This window comes from Papaver somniferum, chromosome 5 (assembly GCF_003573695.1).
Source record: "Papaver somniferum cultivar HN1 chromosome 5, ASM357369v1, whole genome shotgun sequence".
Lineage (NCBI taxonomy): Eukaryota > Viridiplantae > Streptophyta > Magnoliopsida > Ranunculales > Papaveraceae > Papaver > Papaver somniferum.
In genome coordinates, this window is record NC_039362.1 from 117,628,831 (window position 1) to 117,645,507 (window position 16,677).

Sequence of the window (16,677 nt, forward strand, 5' to 3'; positions counted from 1 at the left end):
CGCTACCATACGATTAAGATTGTTGTGAGGTGATTGATAATACTAGGTTGTTCTTCGGGAATACAAGTCCGGATTATCAATTAGTTCCTGTTCACCTTAATTTATCAAAATACGGAACAAAAACTCTTAGGTCTATCCGTGGGAGACAGATTTACCTATCATAGACTTTTCTGTGTGATACAGATTTGTTTATAAAAGTCTTCGACTTTGGGTCGTAGCAACTCTTGGTTATGGGTGAGATCAATTAAGGGAATCAAGTGCATGGTATCCTGATAGGATCAGAGACGTAAGGAGCGCAACTGTACCTTGAATCAGTGTGAGATTGATTAGGGTTCAACTACAGTCCAGGCCGAAGTTAGTTTGTAGTAGGCTAGTGTCTGTAGCGGCTTAATACAGTGTGGTGTTCAATCTGGACTAGGTCCCGGGGTTTTTCTGCATTTGCGGTTTCCTCGTTAACAAAATTTCTGGTGTCTGTGTTATTTCTATTCCGTATTATATTTCGTTATATAATTGAAATATCACAGGTTGTCCGTTAAGATCAATCAATTAGAATATCCAACCTTTGGTTGTTGATTTAAATTTATTGACACTTGGAATTTGTCTTTGGTACCATCCAAGTTATTATCCTTGTATTTGATAAAGACTCGCAGATTTCTATTTGCTTGAGTAAAGATCAAATCAAGTGAGAGATATATTAACTCCTCGATATACTTTTCTCTAGATTGAGTCTGACTGTCTAGTCGATTCTCTAGAAAGTATATTGGAGTTTGTCCATACAGATTTCTAATCAAAATATTGGGTGTGGTTGTTATACCCCCGCTTTTTCAGATAGGTTAAAATCTTTTGTTTTACGAGGATTATGTCTATTATATGTCATTGTGCAAATACTGATTGAAAATATAATGAATCCTTGTATATTCCGCAGTATTGATCTTCCATGATCCATATTTTATGTATATATTGTGCGGCTCCATAAGTCTTCTTATGTGAGCATTTCCAACTAGACTAATCATAGATTCGTTTGTGGTTATTTTGGTTGTGTATTCCGATTAAATTAACCATGGGTTCTCTTGTGGTTAGTTTAATTGAGATTTTTGGATACAAATCATTTCTTTATATTTTTTGGTGTCCAAAGAAATCCTTCCTTTTTCATAAAAGTAAGGTCGCTCTTGTTGTTCTCTCGGGAATGACATCAAATGAGGGAGAGTTCTTTTGAACTTGCGCTTAATCCATATCTTTGTGGGGAGTGCGGATGTGGAATATTTGAGGAGTTATCTTGTATCTTTATAAACTCTGTGATGAATGCATTTAGCTTCGGCTTTATGATTGCATCTAAACAAAGTTGATATGTACTTTTCTTTGGTCTTGAAGTGTCTCCATGAAAATTTCATTAGGATCCCGTTTTCGTACCTTTTCCAATTTTATTGACAAAAAAGGGGAGAATTAATATGTAGTTCACACTACAAATACATATGGTTTTAGGATCATTATGTAAGGGGGAGTGGTTTTCGTGTTGAGACGAAGTATTGACTAAGGGGGAGTGATACATATCACCATAGTATTGTTGTCGAAGTTGTGATATAAGAACTTTGATGATGTGTAATAATACTATAATATTGTATAACAATGATCGAGAGCTTTTGTTTTCTCATTGTTATGACTACGGAACTTCAACAACTATGATGCTGAACTGAACATCTATCGAATCATGGGAGTACTTGGAAAAGACGAAGTTTTCAAGTAATGCTGAAGCACTTAGGCGATCAAGCATGTGGACGAGAAGCTACAAAGTTTTATTTATTTTGTAATCCATATGTATTGATAGTTTTGTCACTAAAATTAACAAAGGGGGATATTGTTAGAGCATTGCTCGGTCGAAATCGCATGCGTTGCTATCTCAAGCATGTTTTTCAATATTAGTGATCAAAACTATATGTCTTGATTTGTAGTTTACTTATGACTAAGTCTCGGTCTAGGATAGTTAAGTGTAGTTGAGCTCCAGACTCCATGGCGATCATCTTGCGAAGACGAAGAACTACTCGAGGAACCAGTGGAAATTCATCCGACTAAAAAGGTATGTGGAGACTTGAACTTATCTGTCACTCAAAAGTCTACTCTATCTCCTACTCTTAAGACAATAGTCGTATAAGTATGATAGTTTTGATACATACACATTTGCTATTTCGAGCCGAGTTTACTCGCCTATCTTTTTCTCGAAATATGTGTTGGTAAGATTTTGCTTTAACCACTTACATCTTTACCCATGACGAAAGTCATGATGACGTTCCAATCCTGAAAATAGCTTTGATGACGATAGTCGTGAATAACGATTGTTATAACATTATAGAAGAATGTTTCAATGATTGAAATGTAGAGTTGAGATTACGTAACCAACTATGGATATAAGCATATATAGTGTGTGCATACATTAGTGTATAAATCCATGTGTCGGAAACCAAGTGTGTGCATATGTGTGCATACGGTATTGGTGAAGGAGACAGGTTAGGTATGCGTACCCGTACGCGTACCAGCGACAGTTTTCAACCGAAAATTTCTGCTGAGTTTGTAGTTTGCAAACTAGTAAACCAGTCACCTTAGGTACGCATACCCGTACGCGTACCCACAGAAGTTTTCGAACCAAATATTTCTGCTGAGTTTGTAAACTAAAATCCAGTAGCTAAGGTACGCATAACCGTACGCGTACCCAAGCTGATTATTTCTCAAATCGGTAGTTCATGAACTTAAAAAAATAAATTATAAGGAATGCAATCTTTGCAAACCGTGGGTACATTGTTCATGAATTGATTCAAATGGATCAAACCGATTTTGTTTCAATTGTTTCTATGAATAAAGACCTAAGCAATTGAATAACTCTTCAACTAGTTCTTATGATTCATTTGAACTAGTTATGTGAAGAAGATGAATACGGTTAATATGAAAGTGCTCATATGGATAACCATTGGTTAACTATTTGTGAACCAACTAAGTGTACACGTTTAGGTACGATCACTCAAACCTAAATGAAATACATTTTATGTGTGTGTGACAAGCTAAGTTTCGATCTAACGGTTGAGAGATATTAGCTTGATTAAATCAGGTTTTTCATCTAACGGTGAATATTGAATGCTTTGTTACCAAGGTAACTTGGATTGCAAACCCTGATTTGAAAACTATATAAAGGAGACATCTAGCGACTAGAAAAACTAATCCCCATACATCCTGTGTGATACTAGTTGGTTTTGTTAGAGTCGATTCTCATTTAACCTTAGGTTTTTTCTCGAGACCCTGTAGGTTAACGACTGAAAGACTTCATTGGGATTGTGAAGCCATACGAAACTAATTCTCTTGTAGTTGAACGATCTGATCTTGCCATTTTCTATCGTACGATTTCAACTGAATAATTGACTTGAGATTATATATCCGATAAGGAAAGATAAAAAAAAATCACAAACATCTTCGTCTCATCGTTTGTGATTCCACAATATCTAGTTTCGCTACCATACAATTTAGATTATTGTGAGGTGATTGATAATACTAGGCTGTTCTTCGGGAATATAAGTCTGGGTTATCAATTAGTTCCTGTTCACCTTGATTTATCAAAAGATGGAACAAAAAACTCATAGGTTTATCTGTGGGAGACAGATTTATCTATCATCGTAGATTTTCTGCGTGATACAGATTTGTTTATTAAAGTATTCGACTTTGGGTCGTAGCAACTCTTAGTTGTGGGACAGATCAGCTAAGAGAATCAAGTGCGTAGTATCCTGCTAGGATCAGAGACGTAAGGAGCGCAACTGTACCTTGAATCAGTATGAGATTGATTAAGGTTCAACTACAGTCCAGACCGAAGTTAGTTTGTAGTAGGCTAGTGTCTATAGCGACTTAATACAGTGTGGTGTTCAATCTGGACTAGGTCCCAGGATTTTTATGCATTTGCGGTTTCCTCGTTAAATAAACTTCTGGTGTCTGTGTTATTTCTATTCCGCATTATATTTTTTTATATAATAGACTTATCATAGGTTGTGTGTTGTATCGATCAATTTTGAAATCCAACCTTTGGTTGTTGATTGGAAATTGATTGATCCTTGGATATTGGTCTTTGGTACCATCCAAGTTTATATCTCTTGTATTTGATAAAGACTTACATATATCTATTTGTTTGAGTATATAACAAATTGAGAGATAGAGATATTAACTCCTTGATATACTTTTTATTAAGATTGAGTCCGACTGTCTAGTTGATTCTCTTAAAAGTATATTAGAGTTAGTCCATACAGATTGCTAATCGAAATATTGGGTGAGGTTGTTATACTCCCGCATTTTCAGAGACAATATTGGATATGATTGAGTCTTCTACAGGATTTTGATTAATAGCAGCACCAGATGTACTACCTTGCAGTTTTTCACCAACCTCTGATCTATCACAAATATCAAATGGTACATGGGAGTTACCATTTTTTGGAGTATACTGTTGAGGAGTAGTTGATGTAGACTTGTTTTGAGGATAAGAATTGCTAGCTTGCTGAACTTTTATTCTTGCTGGCTTGCTGAGCTTGCTGAGCTTTATTCTTCTCTACTCTGCACTCAGTAATCAGATGACCAACAGTCTTACAAGTTGGACAGAATTTTGGACATACTGGAATGGATATACTCTGGAAGAAGCCACCATATTTGGTACCAATCCAAATTTTGTTTGGAACAGTTCTAGCAAAATCAACTTCAACAAGAACATTAGCATAATACCCAACTTCACATTTTGCAGTAGCTTCATCAAGCTTTATAGGATTACCAATTTCCTTGCATATCTTAAACAGAATTTTCTCACTCCAAAATTCAAGCCCTAGCCCTGGAAATTTCACCCACACCATAGCTTTTGAAGTTTTTTGACTTTCAGGACGGAAGTTTGAGATCCACTTTCTAATTTGCAGAACTTGATCCAAGACCTCCCATTTACCCTCCTTGATATACTGTTTATATTTCTCATTATCAAGTTTAATCGTGAAAAAACCCCTTCCTAATGGAATAAGTTTGCAATCACCAGTTAACTTCCATTGTTGACGAAGAATAATAGAAGCATCCACAAATATAATCTGTTGTAAATTTAACCTACCAATAAGAGAAAACCTCTAAGGATTTATACTTTCTTCAAATACACCAAAACACATTCTAATAAGAGAAAACTCCAAGGATTTATACTTGCTTCAAATTTAATCTGCTGTAAATCGCCACTTTCTAATTTGACGAATCATTACCTTTGATGCACAATCTGTCACCCAAAAGCTTGATCAACCATACACCAAAACACATTTGAAAGATAATGAAGGTAAAATTGGAGTTTGTAAAAATGGAATCTGATTTTCTAGAGAGATCTTTTAGAAATATCCACTCGGAAGACATGGCCCACACCCACCTCAGTTTTCAATAACCAATACACAATTGTTTTCATTTTTTATTATTATTTGATCGTACCAATACACAGTGGACCAATGCATTTATTACGTGATTAGTTTGGGGCCTAGGTGAATTATTTGGGGTCTATCACTAGAAAACAAAATAAGACATTCTGGAGTAATTCCAAAAGCCTCTTAGCCAACTATTTATATTAATGGCTAATATGTCCTTGTCCATTAGTTATAATAAATTAGGTCAGTAGTTAAGTTAGTTAACTAGTGTTGGATTTGATTATAGTTTTAGACTTAGAGTAGAAATTCATTTCCTCGTCTAAGTATGGAAAAGAAGAAGAACTAGAGCAAAAAAATAAGAACATGGTTTGTGATTTTGTTTGCAAAAATGAAACTTTATAGTGACAATGAAGACTCTATTAGTGGTGAAGAAGTGGGTGCATCAGATTATAATGATCTCGATCCTACCGATTTGCATTATTTGTTAAATGAACAAGACCATGTCAATCAAAATATGATTGAGGATATTATTGTAGCACAAAAACAATATAAGCGGGAAAATGAAGGTCATAACGCTTCTACTGGATCGTAATGCAGCCCATAATCAGGAAAACATGATCTCTATGCCCTTGTCCATAAACCATTGCTTCGCATCGTCCCTCTTTTCCCATACCAAATCAGTGTAATAGTGAGAAGAGGTATTAGGACCCATATGAGATATAGGTATATGAGTAACAGTCGGGCTCACTGATTGCTAACAACCGGTCTTTAGGAGTTAGTTTAGGAAACGATTTTTAACTTAATGTATTTAGTTCAAAAACTACAATCGTTCCATGTTGTGAGACATGTACTCTGATTCTTGTATTCTCCTGTATAATTTTGTCTCCACAATCAGATTACATGTAAACCTACATAGTCCGATTGTACAATTTGTATTTTTTTCCCGAAAATACCCAAGTAAAAAAATCGGTCTGTGTAAATCACCCACAAAAACCGATTCTCTCACCTACCGATTCTTGCCAAAAGTATACTACAATCTGTCTTGGGGTTCCAATACTGTGGAAAATCCCACAATTGGTATCTGCGACAGTACCGAATAGACGATTCTGGGTTTCAATTGACAGGAAAAAAATGAAAATTTTGAAATTTGTCAAATACGCATTAGTTTTAGGCTGTCGTTCAAGTCATGATCGTTTAGAAATGGTTTGCGAGAGAGGTGTAAAGGAAGGAAGTCACTGGGAAAAGGACATGACGTATGTTAAGAAGACGACTACGGTCTACATGACCAGATCAAAGAAGTTTGGATGCCATTTTAAGATTACAGTCAATAGATCCAATAGTGGTGTATATATGCTCTATAAAGTGATGAATGGTTGTCATAATCATGATGATCCGGAATCTTCCATTGGATACGCTGTCGTTTGTGGGTTAAAACCTCAACAACACGAGAGGGAAAAGTCTATGAAAGCATGTAAACTAAGTGACATCCTTAGTTACATTAAGGAGGATGATAAGAATAACTGTTCCTTTTGGGAAAAAAATTACGTGACAAGAGAAGACTTAAGGAGGAGGGCATGTGATGGTAGTGAGGTCATGAAATAATCCCAGTGGTTAGACGATCAACACGGCTACACAATGAGGAAGCATGTAGTGAAGGATAAGTGACTTGTACTTTTTTAGGGCATCCAGAGATGATCAAATTAGTCCAATGCTTATATAAAGTTTTGTTAATAGATTGTACGTACAAGACAAACAAGTACAACATGTGTTAGAGCATATCTCGGTCAACCTCGCATGTGTTGCTATATCAAGCATGTTTGTCAATGTTAGTGATCAAAACTATAAGTCTTGATTTCTAGCCTACATAGCTAAGTCTCGGACTAGGATAGAAAAGTGTAGTTGAGATCAAGGACTTCATGGCGATTCATCATACAACGACGAAGATCTATACAAGGAACCGTGGAACTTCATCAACAAAAAGGTATGTGGAGACTTGAACTTATCTATCACTCAAAAGTCTATCTCTTCTATCTCTTACTTCTTATGAGACAAAAGTCGTATGCTATATAGACTAGATCATACACATTTGACATTTCGAGCTGAGCATTCATTCCTTATCTTTTATCTTGAAATCGTGTGTTAGTAAAGCGTTTCGCTTTGATCAAGTTTATCTTCACCTAGTGACGAAAGTCATGAAAAGTTTCAATCACTTTGAGAATTGCTTTGACGTGAATTGGTCTGTGAATAACGGCTACATAGCGTCCTCTGAGAATGTCTCAATAATTGAAATGAGAGTTTATATTACATAACCATATATTCCTTGAACCGAAGTTTTCGAACTTTGTTGATCAAGAGAAATAGGGAGGATTGTGGAATTGGCTTGCCAAGTCCGCGAACCTAGTTCGCAGACTCAGTCCGCGAACTGTCGGAAGTTCTCGACCGATAATTTCTGCTGGGATTTTCCAAAACTCGTTTGTGTGCTAAGTCCGCGAACCCAGTCCGCGAACTGGCGGAAGTTTTCATCCCAAGAATTTCTGCCGAGTTTGGAAAACTCAACCGATTAACTTAAGTACGCGAACTTGTTTGTGAACTTAAGAGGTTATGATCTAAAGATATGCTCTGAACATGCAACATTAAATTACTAAGGAACGCTTTATGCAAACCGTGGATATAATGTTCATGAGCCGATTCAATCGAATCGAATCATCTTTGTTTCAGCTGTGTCTTGTGTAGTTACATAAGATCTCATAACAATTGAACAACTCTATAACTAGTTCATTTGAGTCAATTGAACTAGTTATGGTGAAGAAGAACAAGGTTAATATGAAATGCTCATATGGTTAACCTTTTGGGTTACTATGTTGAACCAACATACACGTACACGTTTGGGTGTGGTTTTCACGAACCAAGTAAACGTCTACCAAAGTGTGTGTGACAAGCTAATTTTTCGATCTAACAGTTGAGAAATATTAGCTTGAATCTAAATCAGGTTTTCATCTAACGGTGAATATGGATTGCTTTGTAACTAAGGAAAAACCCTGATTTGAAGGCTATATAAAGGAGACATCTAGCATTGTGCAAAACTAATCCCCACACGTCTGTGTGCTACTAGTGCACCCGCTAGAGTCGATCTCCATTAACCTTTGATTTTCTTCTCTAAAATCAGGTTAACGACTTAAAGACTTCATTGGGATTGTGAAGCTAGACCGATACTACTTTATCGTAGTTGTGTGATCTGATCTTGCATCTTCTATCGTACGAGTACAATCGATTGATTGGCTTGAGATCGTGAGAGTTCTCCGATAGGCAAGATAAAGAAGTCACAAACATCTTCGTCTCACTGTTTGTGATTCCTCGACAATCCGCTTGTATAGTCAGAAAGGATTGCAGAGAGGTGATTGATTAATCTAGGCTGTTCTTCGGGAATATAAGACCGGATTATCAATTGGTTCATGTTACCTTGATTTTATATCTAAAGACGGAACAAAACCTAGGGTTTATCTGTGGAAGGAAGATTTATCCTTTTATAGACTTTTCTGTGTGAGACAGATCTGTTTATTATCAAGTCTGTGATTTTGGGTTACAACAACTCTTGGTTGTGGGTGAGATCAGCTAAGGGAATCAAGTGCGCAGTATCCTGCTGGGATCAGAGGCGTAGGAGTACAACTGTACCTTGATCGGTGGGAGACTGATTGGGGTTCAACTATAGTCCAGTCCGAAGTTAGCTTGGAGTAGGCTAGTGTCTGTAGCGGCTTAATACAGTGTGTATTCAATCTGGACTAGGTCCCGGGGTTTTTCTGCATTTGCGGTTTCCTCGTTAACAAAATTTCTGGTGTCTGTGTTATTTCTTTTCCGCATTATATTTTATCTTATAATTGAAATAATACAGGTTGTGCGTTAAGTTAATCGATTGGAATCCGACCTTTGGTTGTTGATTTATTGATTAACCTTGGACATTGGTCTTTGGTACCGTCCAAGTTATTCCTTGTATTTGATAAAGACTCGCTATTGTTTTTAGCTTGAGTAAAATCAAATCAAGAGAGAGATATTAACTCCTTGAGATACTTTTATCTAGATTGAGTCTGACTGTCTAGTTGATTCTCTAGCAAAGTATTTCGGAGTTAGTCCATACAGATTGCTAAGCGAAATATTGGGTGGTGTTGTTAGACCCCGCTTTTTCAATTGGTATCAGAGCAGGCAAACACGTTAAAGACCTTATAAGTCTGTGTTTGTAGCGATCTGATTATGGACGAGTCTATCTCTAATAACGTACCAGTTCAGAAATTACCAGATGATTCTAAAAGCTTGGATTCACCTGAGAGAACTGTCACATCTAAGTCAATATCCAAACATTCTCTTGATGTAAAAACTGTTGATTGGGAAACTCTCCTAGAAGAACAGTTGGATGAACTTTCTGATGAAGGTGATTCAGATATTGATAGAGATGTTGATGAGGAAGTCTCAGAGTATGTTAAGTTTTTGGATTCGTGGAATATGAAGAAGATTACAACTTCTCATGTCACACCTCTTCTGACTCCTCTCTGTCGAGAAAACAAGAAATTGAGAAGATGTTACGCAGGTGTTTATTTTTCGAATCGTTCTACCGAATCGATCCTCAAGGATTCTGAGGAAAACCTACGTATGAAGTCACTTGAATGTGATAATCTTTATCAAAGGTACTTTTTGTTGGAAGAGAAACTTGCAGAATCTGAAGCAAGGTTTAAATTCCAACAAACAAGTTTTGACGACAGAGAAAGTGCTTATCTCACTCGAGAAAAACGCCTTGAGCCTGACTTAGCTGCTGCTCTTGATAAAATCAAGATGTTGGAAGATGACTTGAAAAATTTCAATACTAGTTCAAGAAAATTAACCACTATGCTAGGAGAAAGTAAAAATCATCGTAATACACGAGGATTGGGCTATAAGGGAATAGATGCTCCAAGTACTAGCAAAGAGGTAAAATTTGTCAAGGCTAGTGATTCTTCTCAACAAAAGGTTTCCACTGACGGCAAAAGTGAAATACTTTCTCCGGCAGTTAAGGTTAAAAAGAGAAAAGTTTATCAACCTCCAAAGTTAGCACACATAGATCGAGGTAAGAACATTCCTTATGTTTGCCACTATTGCGGAAATAAAGGTCACCTGGAAAGGAGATGTCGTTTCCGTATAAGGAATGAGAAACTTCATGATGCTCTTGTTTGGGCATCACAAGAAGTTGTGAAACCAAGATCATACGTTAAGACTGATCCTTTTAACGTTACAGGTTATAATTGTCCAACCTTTAGGCAAAGGAATCAGTGCTATGATAGACCTAGATTTGCCTATAAACGTCGTACGAATCCTTTTCATAATCGTAATGGTTATCAAAAGGATAACTTCGTAAAGACGAAGACAAGATCCGATGCTCCCAATTGGAGAAAGACTAACTTGCAGAAGAATAGTCAATCCAATTATCTTCCAAGAATTCTAGAATAGAGTGATGGGAAGAAGGTTTTGACTGTTCCTAAACGTACTCAGAAGTGGATACCGAAGAAAGGCAATAATGTTTTGAGTGTGAAAAGGAATGATCTTCCAGAAAACTCCATGACTATGGGAAAGGCAGTATCCATGATGTTGGAACTTAACAAGTTTTTTGGAAAAATGGAATTGGATGTGAAAGGTTCTAAAAGTGATCTCTTTCATGATAATCCAAAGGTCACTTGTGGTGAGCAAGACTTTGTTCACCCCAATGCAACTTGATTGTGTTGGAAGTGCATCCTCACCAAGGAATGCCCTGCTTTGTATACGGTGAGGCAAGCACAAGAATTGGGGCACACAGATTATGTTAGGTAAGGCGGTAGAATTCGATTGGATTCATCTGAAAAGGTATGTCTATAAACTTGAGCAAGATTTGTACTTTTATTTGCTTAGAATACTTATAATAATCTTGCTTATCGTTCATTTCTGCCTAACTTGATCTGTGTTTAAGGTTCTTAAATGTTTAGGTTTGAAAATAATAGTTCGGGATGTTTGGAATACATGGTACACATACCAAGTATGCATAACAACATTCAAATCAAAATCCAGGGGTTTAAGTTCACAAACCCGTATGCATATTTGACGTCGATATTCGGTAAACTTGTTTTGGCCGTAACTTCTTCGTCCGAACTCGGATTTACCTCATTCTTTTTGCATTCTCTTCCTTATTGAATTCCCTTAAAAATGGAGATGAGAATTGTTGAATTTGGATGAGTTAATATTGGTCTTTGTCCCGTCTCTTGTTTTTTAGTGTTTGCTCTGTTTCGTTGCACTTGTTCTATTCTCTTGGACTCGGGCACTGGGATTCTTGGAGAAGTCCTATTCTAAGATATTTTGTGGCTGTTACAAGAATGATGTTGGTGAATCACAAAGAAGGAAGTTCGAGAATGGGTAGTAGTTCACATTTCTATATATTCTTGAGTGTTCACAATCATCTCATGTGAACTATGGTGCATAGTCGTCAATGACTTTGTATGTTCTTATTTGTTAAGGAAATCTTTTTATACGCTTTTGGTAACCACTCTTGGTATAAATCCGTGCGAAAAAGATTGATTCTAAGGGCAAAGATTGTTATTGCAGTATTAATCTTTTTGATTTTGAAGTATTGCAATATTTTTATGGGATATGTATTGTTTGCATCCGTGAACTTGAAGGTCCCATATGTTGTCAAAAGTAAAGTCGTTCATGAATTGGTTTTCGTATTGATGAAAGGACGAATGGACTTTTGACAAATACAAAAGTTATGCCTATGCAGTCATTTATTTGATGGAAAATAGGATAAAATCTTTTGTGTGACAAGGATAAAGTCTATTATGTCATTATGCATATAGTAACGGAAAGATAGAATAGATCCTTGTATGTATTCCACGGTATTGATCTTCATTGATCCATTCTTTTTGTATTACCGTGAAGGCTCCATTGTGTGTCTTATGTTGAGCACGATACAACTAAGTCGATTATTCTTATTGGCTTTGTTGGTTGTTCCATAAGATGCTATATGTTGAGCATTATGAACTAAATTAATGATCTTGATTGGTTATTTAGTTATTTGCTCCGAAAGTCTTCTTTTGTCGAGCAAAACTTTTGACAATTAAATTGATTAGCTTCGTGATTAGTTTGGTTGTTTGTATTCCGATTAGATTAATTATGGGCTCTCTTGTAATTAGTCTGGTTGAGTTTTCATATATTCCACAAGTTCTTGTGTTGAGTATATGAACGGCTATACTAACTATCTTCTATTGGTTGATGTAGTCGTATATTCCGTAAGGTTTTCCTTATGTTGAGTATGTGAACGATTAAGTTAGTCATCTCCGTATGATTACCTTATTCGTAGCTCCGTAAGTTTACTTATGTTGAGCACAATCAATTAAATTGATCACTTTTGTGGTTTGATTTAGTTGCATATTCTAATTAAATTAATCATGGGTTTACTTGTGATTAATTTGATTGAGTTTTGGATATAGAAAATCATTTTCCTATGGTTTTTGGTGTCCAATTAAAAATCCTTCTTTTCTTTCGAAATTAAGGTCGCTCTTGTTGTTCTCTCGGGAATGACATCAAATGGGGGAGAGTTCTTTTGAACTTGTGCTTAATGGTAATATATTGCGAGGAGTGCGGCTGTGGAATTTTATAGGGGTTATCTTGTATCTTATAACTCCTTGATGAATGATGTTAGCTCCGGCTATTAGATTGCATCTAAATTAAGTTGGTATGTATTTTTGTTTTGGTCATGAAATGTCTCTTGTGGAAATTTCATTATGATCCCATTCTTGTACCTTTGCCAATTTTATTGACAAAAAGGGGGAGAAATATTGTAGTTCACACTACAAATACATATGGTTTTCGGATCATTGTGTAAGGGGGAGTGGTTTCCATGATCGAGATGGAGTATTGACTAAGGCGGAGTGATACATATCACCGTAGTATTATTGTTAAAGTCGTGATACAATTGGACTTTGATGTTATATAATAATACTATGACAATGTATAATAATGATCGAGAATCTCGATTTCTCTCATTGGTATAGCTACGGATCTTCAACAACGATGGTGCTAAACTTGCAACCTTTGGGATCATTGGAGTACTTGGAAGGGCGAAGATTTCAAGGAACGTTAAAGATTATACTATGGAATAGGAGCCACTAAAGATTATCTTTTTTGTATTCCATATGTAATAATAGTTTTGTCACTAAAATTGGCAAAGGGGTAGATTGTTAGAGCATAGCTCGGTCAACCTCGCATGCGTTGATATCTCAAGCATGTTTGTCAATGTTAGTGATCAAAACTATAAGTCTTGATTTCTAGCCTACATAGATAAGTCTCAGACTAGGATAGAAAAGTGTAGTTGAGCTCGAGGACTTCATAGCGATTCATCATACAACGACGAAGATCTATACAAGGAACCGTGGAACTTCATCAACAAAATGGTATGTGGAGACTTGAACTTATCTATCACTCAAAAGTATATCTCTTCTATCTCCTACTTCTTATGAGACAAAAGTCGTATGCTATATAGACTAGATCATACACATTTGACATTTTGAGCTGAGCATTCATTGCTTATCTTTTATCTCGAAATCGTGTGTTGGTAAAGCGTTTCGCTTTGATCAAGTTTATCTTCACCTAGTGACGAAAGTCATGAAAAGTTTCAATCACTTTAAGAATTGCTCTGACGTGAATCGGTCTGTGAATAACAGCTATATAGCGTCCTATGAGAATATCTCAATGATTGAAATGAGAGTCTAGATTACATAACCATGTATTCCTTGAACCGAAGTTTTCGAACTTTGTTGATCAAGAGAAATCGGGAGGATTGTAGAATTGGCTTGCAAAGTCCGCGAACCTAATTTGCAGACTCTGTCCGCGAACTTTCGGAAGTTCTCGACCGAAAATTTCTGCTGAGATTTTCCAAAACTCGTTTGTGTGCTAAGTCCGCGAACTTGTTTGTGAACTTAAGAGGTTATGATCTAAAGATGTGCTTTGAACATGAAACATTAAATTACTAAGGAATGTTTTATGCAAACCGTGGCTATAATGTTCATGAGTCGATTCTATCGAATCGAATCATCTTTGTTTCACTTGTGTCTTGTGTATTTACATAAGATCTCATAGCAATTGAACAACTATGTAACTAGTTCATTTGAGTCAATTGAACTAGTTATGGTGAATAAGAACAAGGTTAATATGAAATGCTAATATGGTTAACCTTTTGGGTTACTATGTTGAACCAACATACACGTACACGTTTGGGCATGGTTTTCACGAACCCAGTAAACGTCTACCCAAGTGTGTGTGACAAGCTAAGTTTTCGATCTAACGGTTGAGAAATATTAGCTTGAATCTAAATCAGGTCTTCATCTAACGGTGAATATGGATTGCTTTGTAACTAAGGCAAAAGCCTGATTTGAAGGCTATATAAAGGAGACATCTAGCATTGTGCAAAACTAATCCCCACACGTCTGCGTGCTACTAGTGCGCCCGCTAGAGTCGATCTCCATTAACCTTTGATTTTCTTCTCTAAAATCAGGTTAACGACTTAAAGACTTCATTGGGATTGTGAAGCCAGACCGATACTACTTTATCGTAGTTGTGTGATCTGATCTTGCATCTTCTATCGTATGAGTACAATCGATTGATTGACTTGAGATCGTGAGAGTTCTCCGATAGGCAAGATAAAGAAGTCACAAACATCTTCGTCTCACTGTTTGTGATTTCTCGACAATCCGCTTGTGTACTCAGGAAGGATTGTAGAGAGGTGATTGATTAATCTAGGTTGTTCTTCGGGAATATAAGACCGGATTATCAATTGGTTCCTGTTACCTTGATTTTATATCTAAAGACGGAACAAAACCTAGGGTTTATCTGTGGGAGACAGATTTATCCTTTTATAGACTTTTCTGTGTGAGACAGATCTGTTTGTTATCAAGTCTGTGATTTTGGGTTACAAAAACTCTTGGTTGTGGGTGAGATCAGCTAAGGGAATCAAGTGCGCAGTATCCTGCTGGGATCAGAGGCGTAGGAGTACAACTGTACCTTGGATCGGTGGGACACTGATTGGGCTTCAACTATAGTCAAGTCCGAAGTTAGTTTGCAGTAGGCTAGTGTCTGTAGCGGCTTAGTACAATGTGTATTCAATCTAGACCAGGTCCCGGGGTTTTTCTGCATTTGCGGTTTCCTCGTTAACAAAATTTTTGGTGTCTGTGTTATTTCATTTTCCGCATTATATTGTTTATCTTTATAATTGAAATAATACAGGTTGTGCGTTAAAGGTTAATCGATTAGAGATCCGACCTTGTGGTTGTCGATTTCATTGATTAACACTTGGACATTGGTCTTTGGTACCGTCCAAGTTACTCCTTGTATTTGATAAAGACTCGCTATTGTTTTTATCTTGAGTAAAAATCAAATCAAGAGAGAGATATTAACTCCTTGAGATACTTTTATCTAGATTGAGTCTGACTGTCTAGTTGATTCTCTAGCAAAGTATTTCGGTGTTAGTCCATACAGATTGCTAAGCGAAATATTGGGTGGTGTTGTTAGACCCCCGCTTTTTCAACATGCCGTTGTTAAACATCGTTTTCCACACTTCCGAAAAGCAAACTTTCACGGTGCTATGGAGATTTATGGATTGGGAGAATGATGTGAGTTTTATTTGGATGTTAGAGACCATGAAGAAGATATATTGTGTTGATAAAACTCCAAAGGATCATAGTAACGGATAAGGATCAAGCAATAATGAATGCCATAAGGGTAGTTTTCCCAGACACCAAGTATTTTCTTTTCACATGGAACATATAATGCAATATTAGAAGTAATTGTAGGGGTCATATCCACTAGATGACTGCTTCAACATCGCTAGGACGACCAAAGTAGTGGGCTTGTTTTTTGTGACGGAATTTGTAATAGTGATTCTATAACATTTATAAGTGTTATATTTGTGTAACACTTATATTGTAACAATTTTGTAACATTTATGTAACAACAACATCAGCTTTAGATCTAATGGCTGAATTTTTTTGGTAATCAGCGGTCATGATTAAAATTGGAAGTATAGGTGATGGTTTTTTTGCCATTTTTGGGACGATATGACCGTCAACTGGTTTGACTTTCAATCGTTTTGATTACGCTTAACCGCAGTTGAGGATTATGGCTTTCCAATTGTCTACCCAATTTCGGGAAAAAAACACCAAGTGGCGTCCAATTTTAGGGATATGACCTACATTTTGGCTCCCTTAATGAAAGTATAAAAGGGACTCCCTTC

The 16,677-nt window shown here is 36.5% G+C and overlaps 1 protein-coding gene across 1 annotated transcript; it reads right to left on the reverse strand.

Moving 5' to 3' along the window:
• Positions 1-4,514: 4,514 nt before the first annotated feature.
• LOC113279507 lies at positions 4,515-5,446 on the reverse strand. The gene is made up of 2 exons (XM_026528202.1): positions 5,411-5,446; positions 4,515-5,090 (listed from the first exon to the last, which is right to left on the reverse strand). Exons 1-2 carry the CDS (start codon positions 5,444-5,446, stop codon positions 4,515-4,517), a joined length of 612 nt encoding a protein of 203 aa, XP_026383987.1.
• Between the last annotated feature and the right edge of the window lie 11,231 nt (positions 5,447-16,677).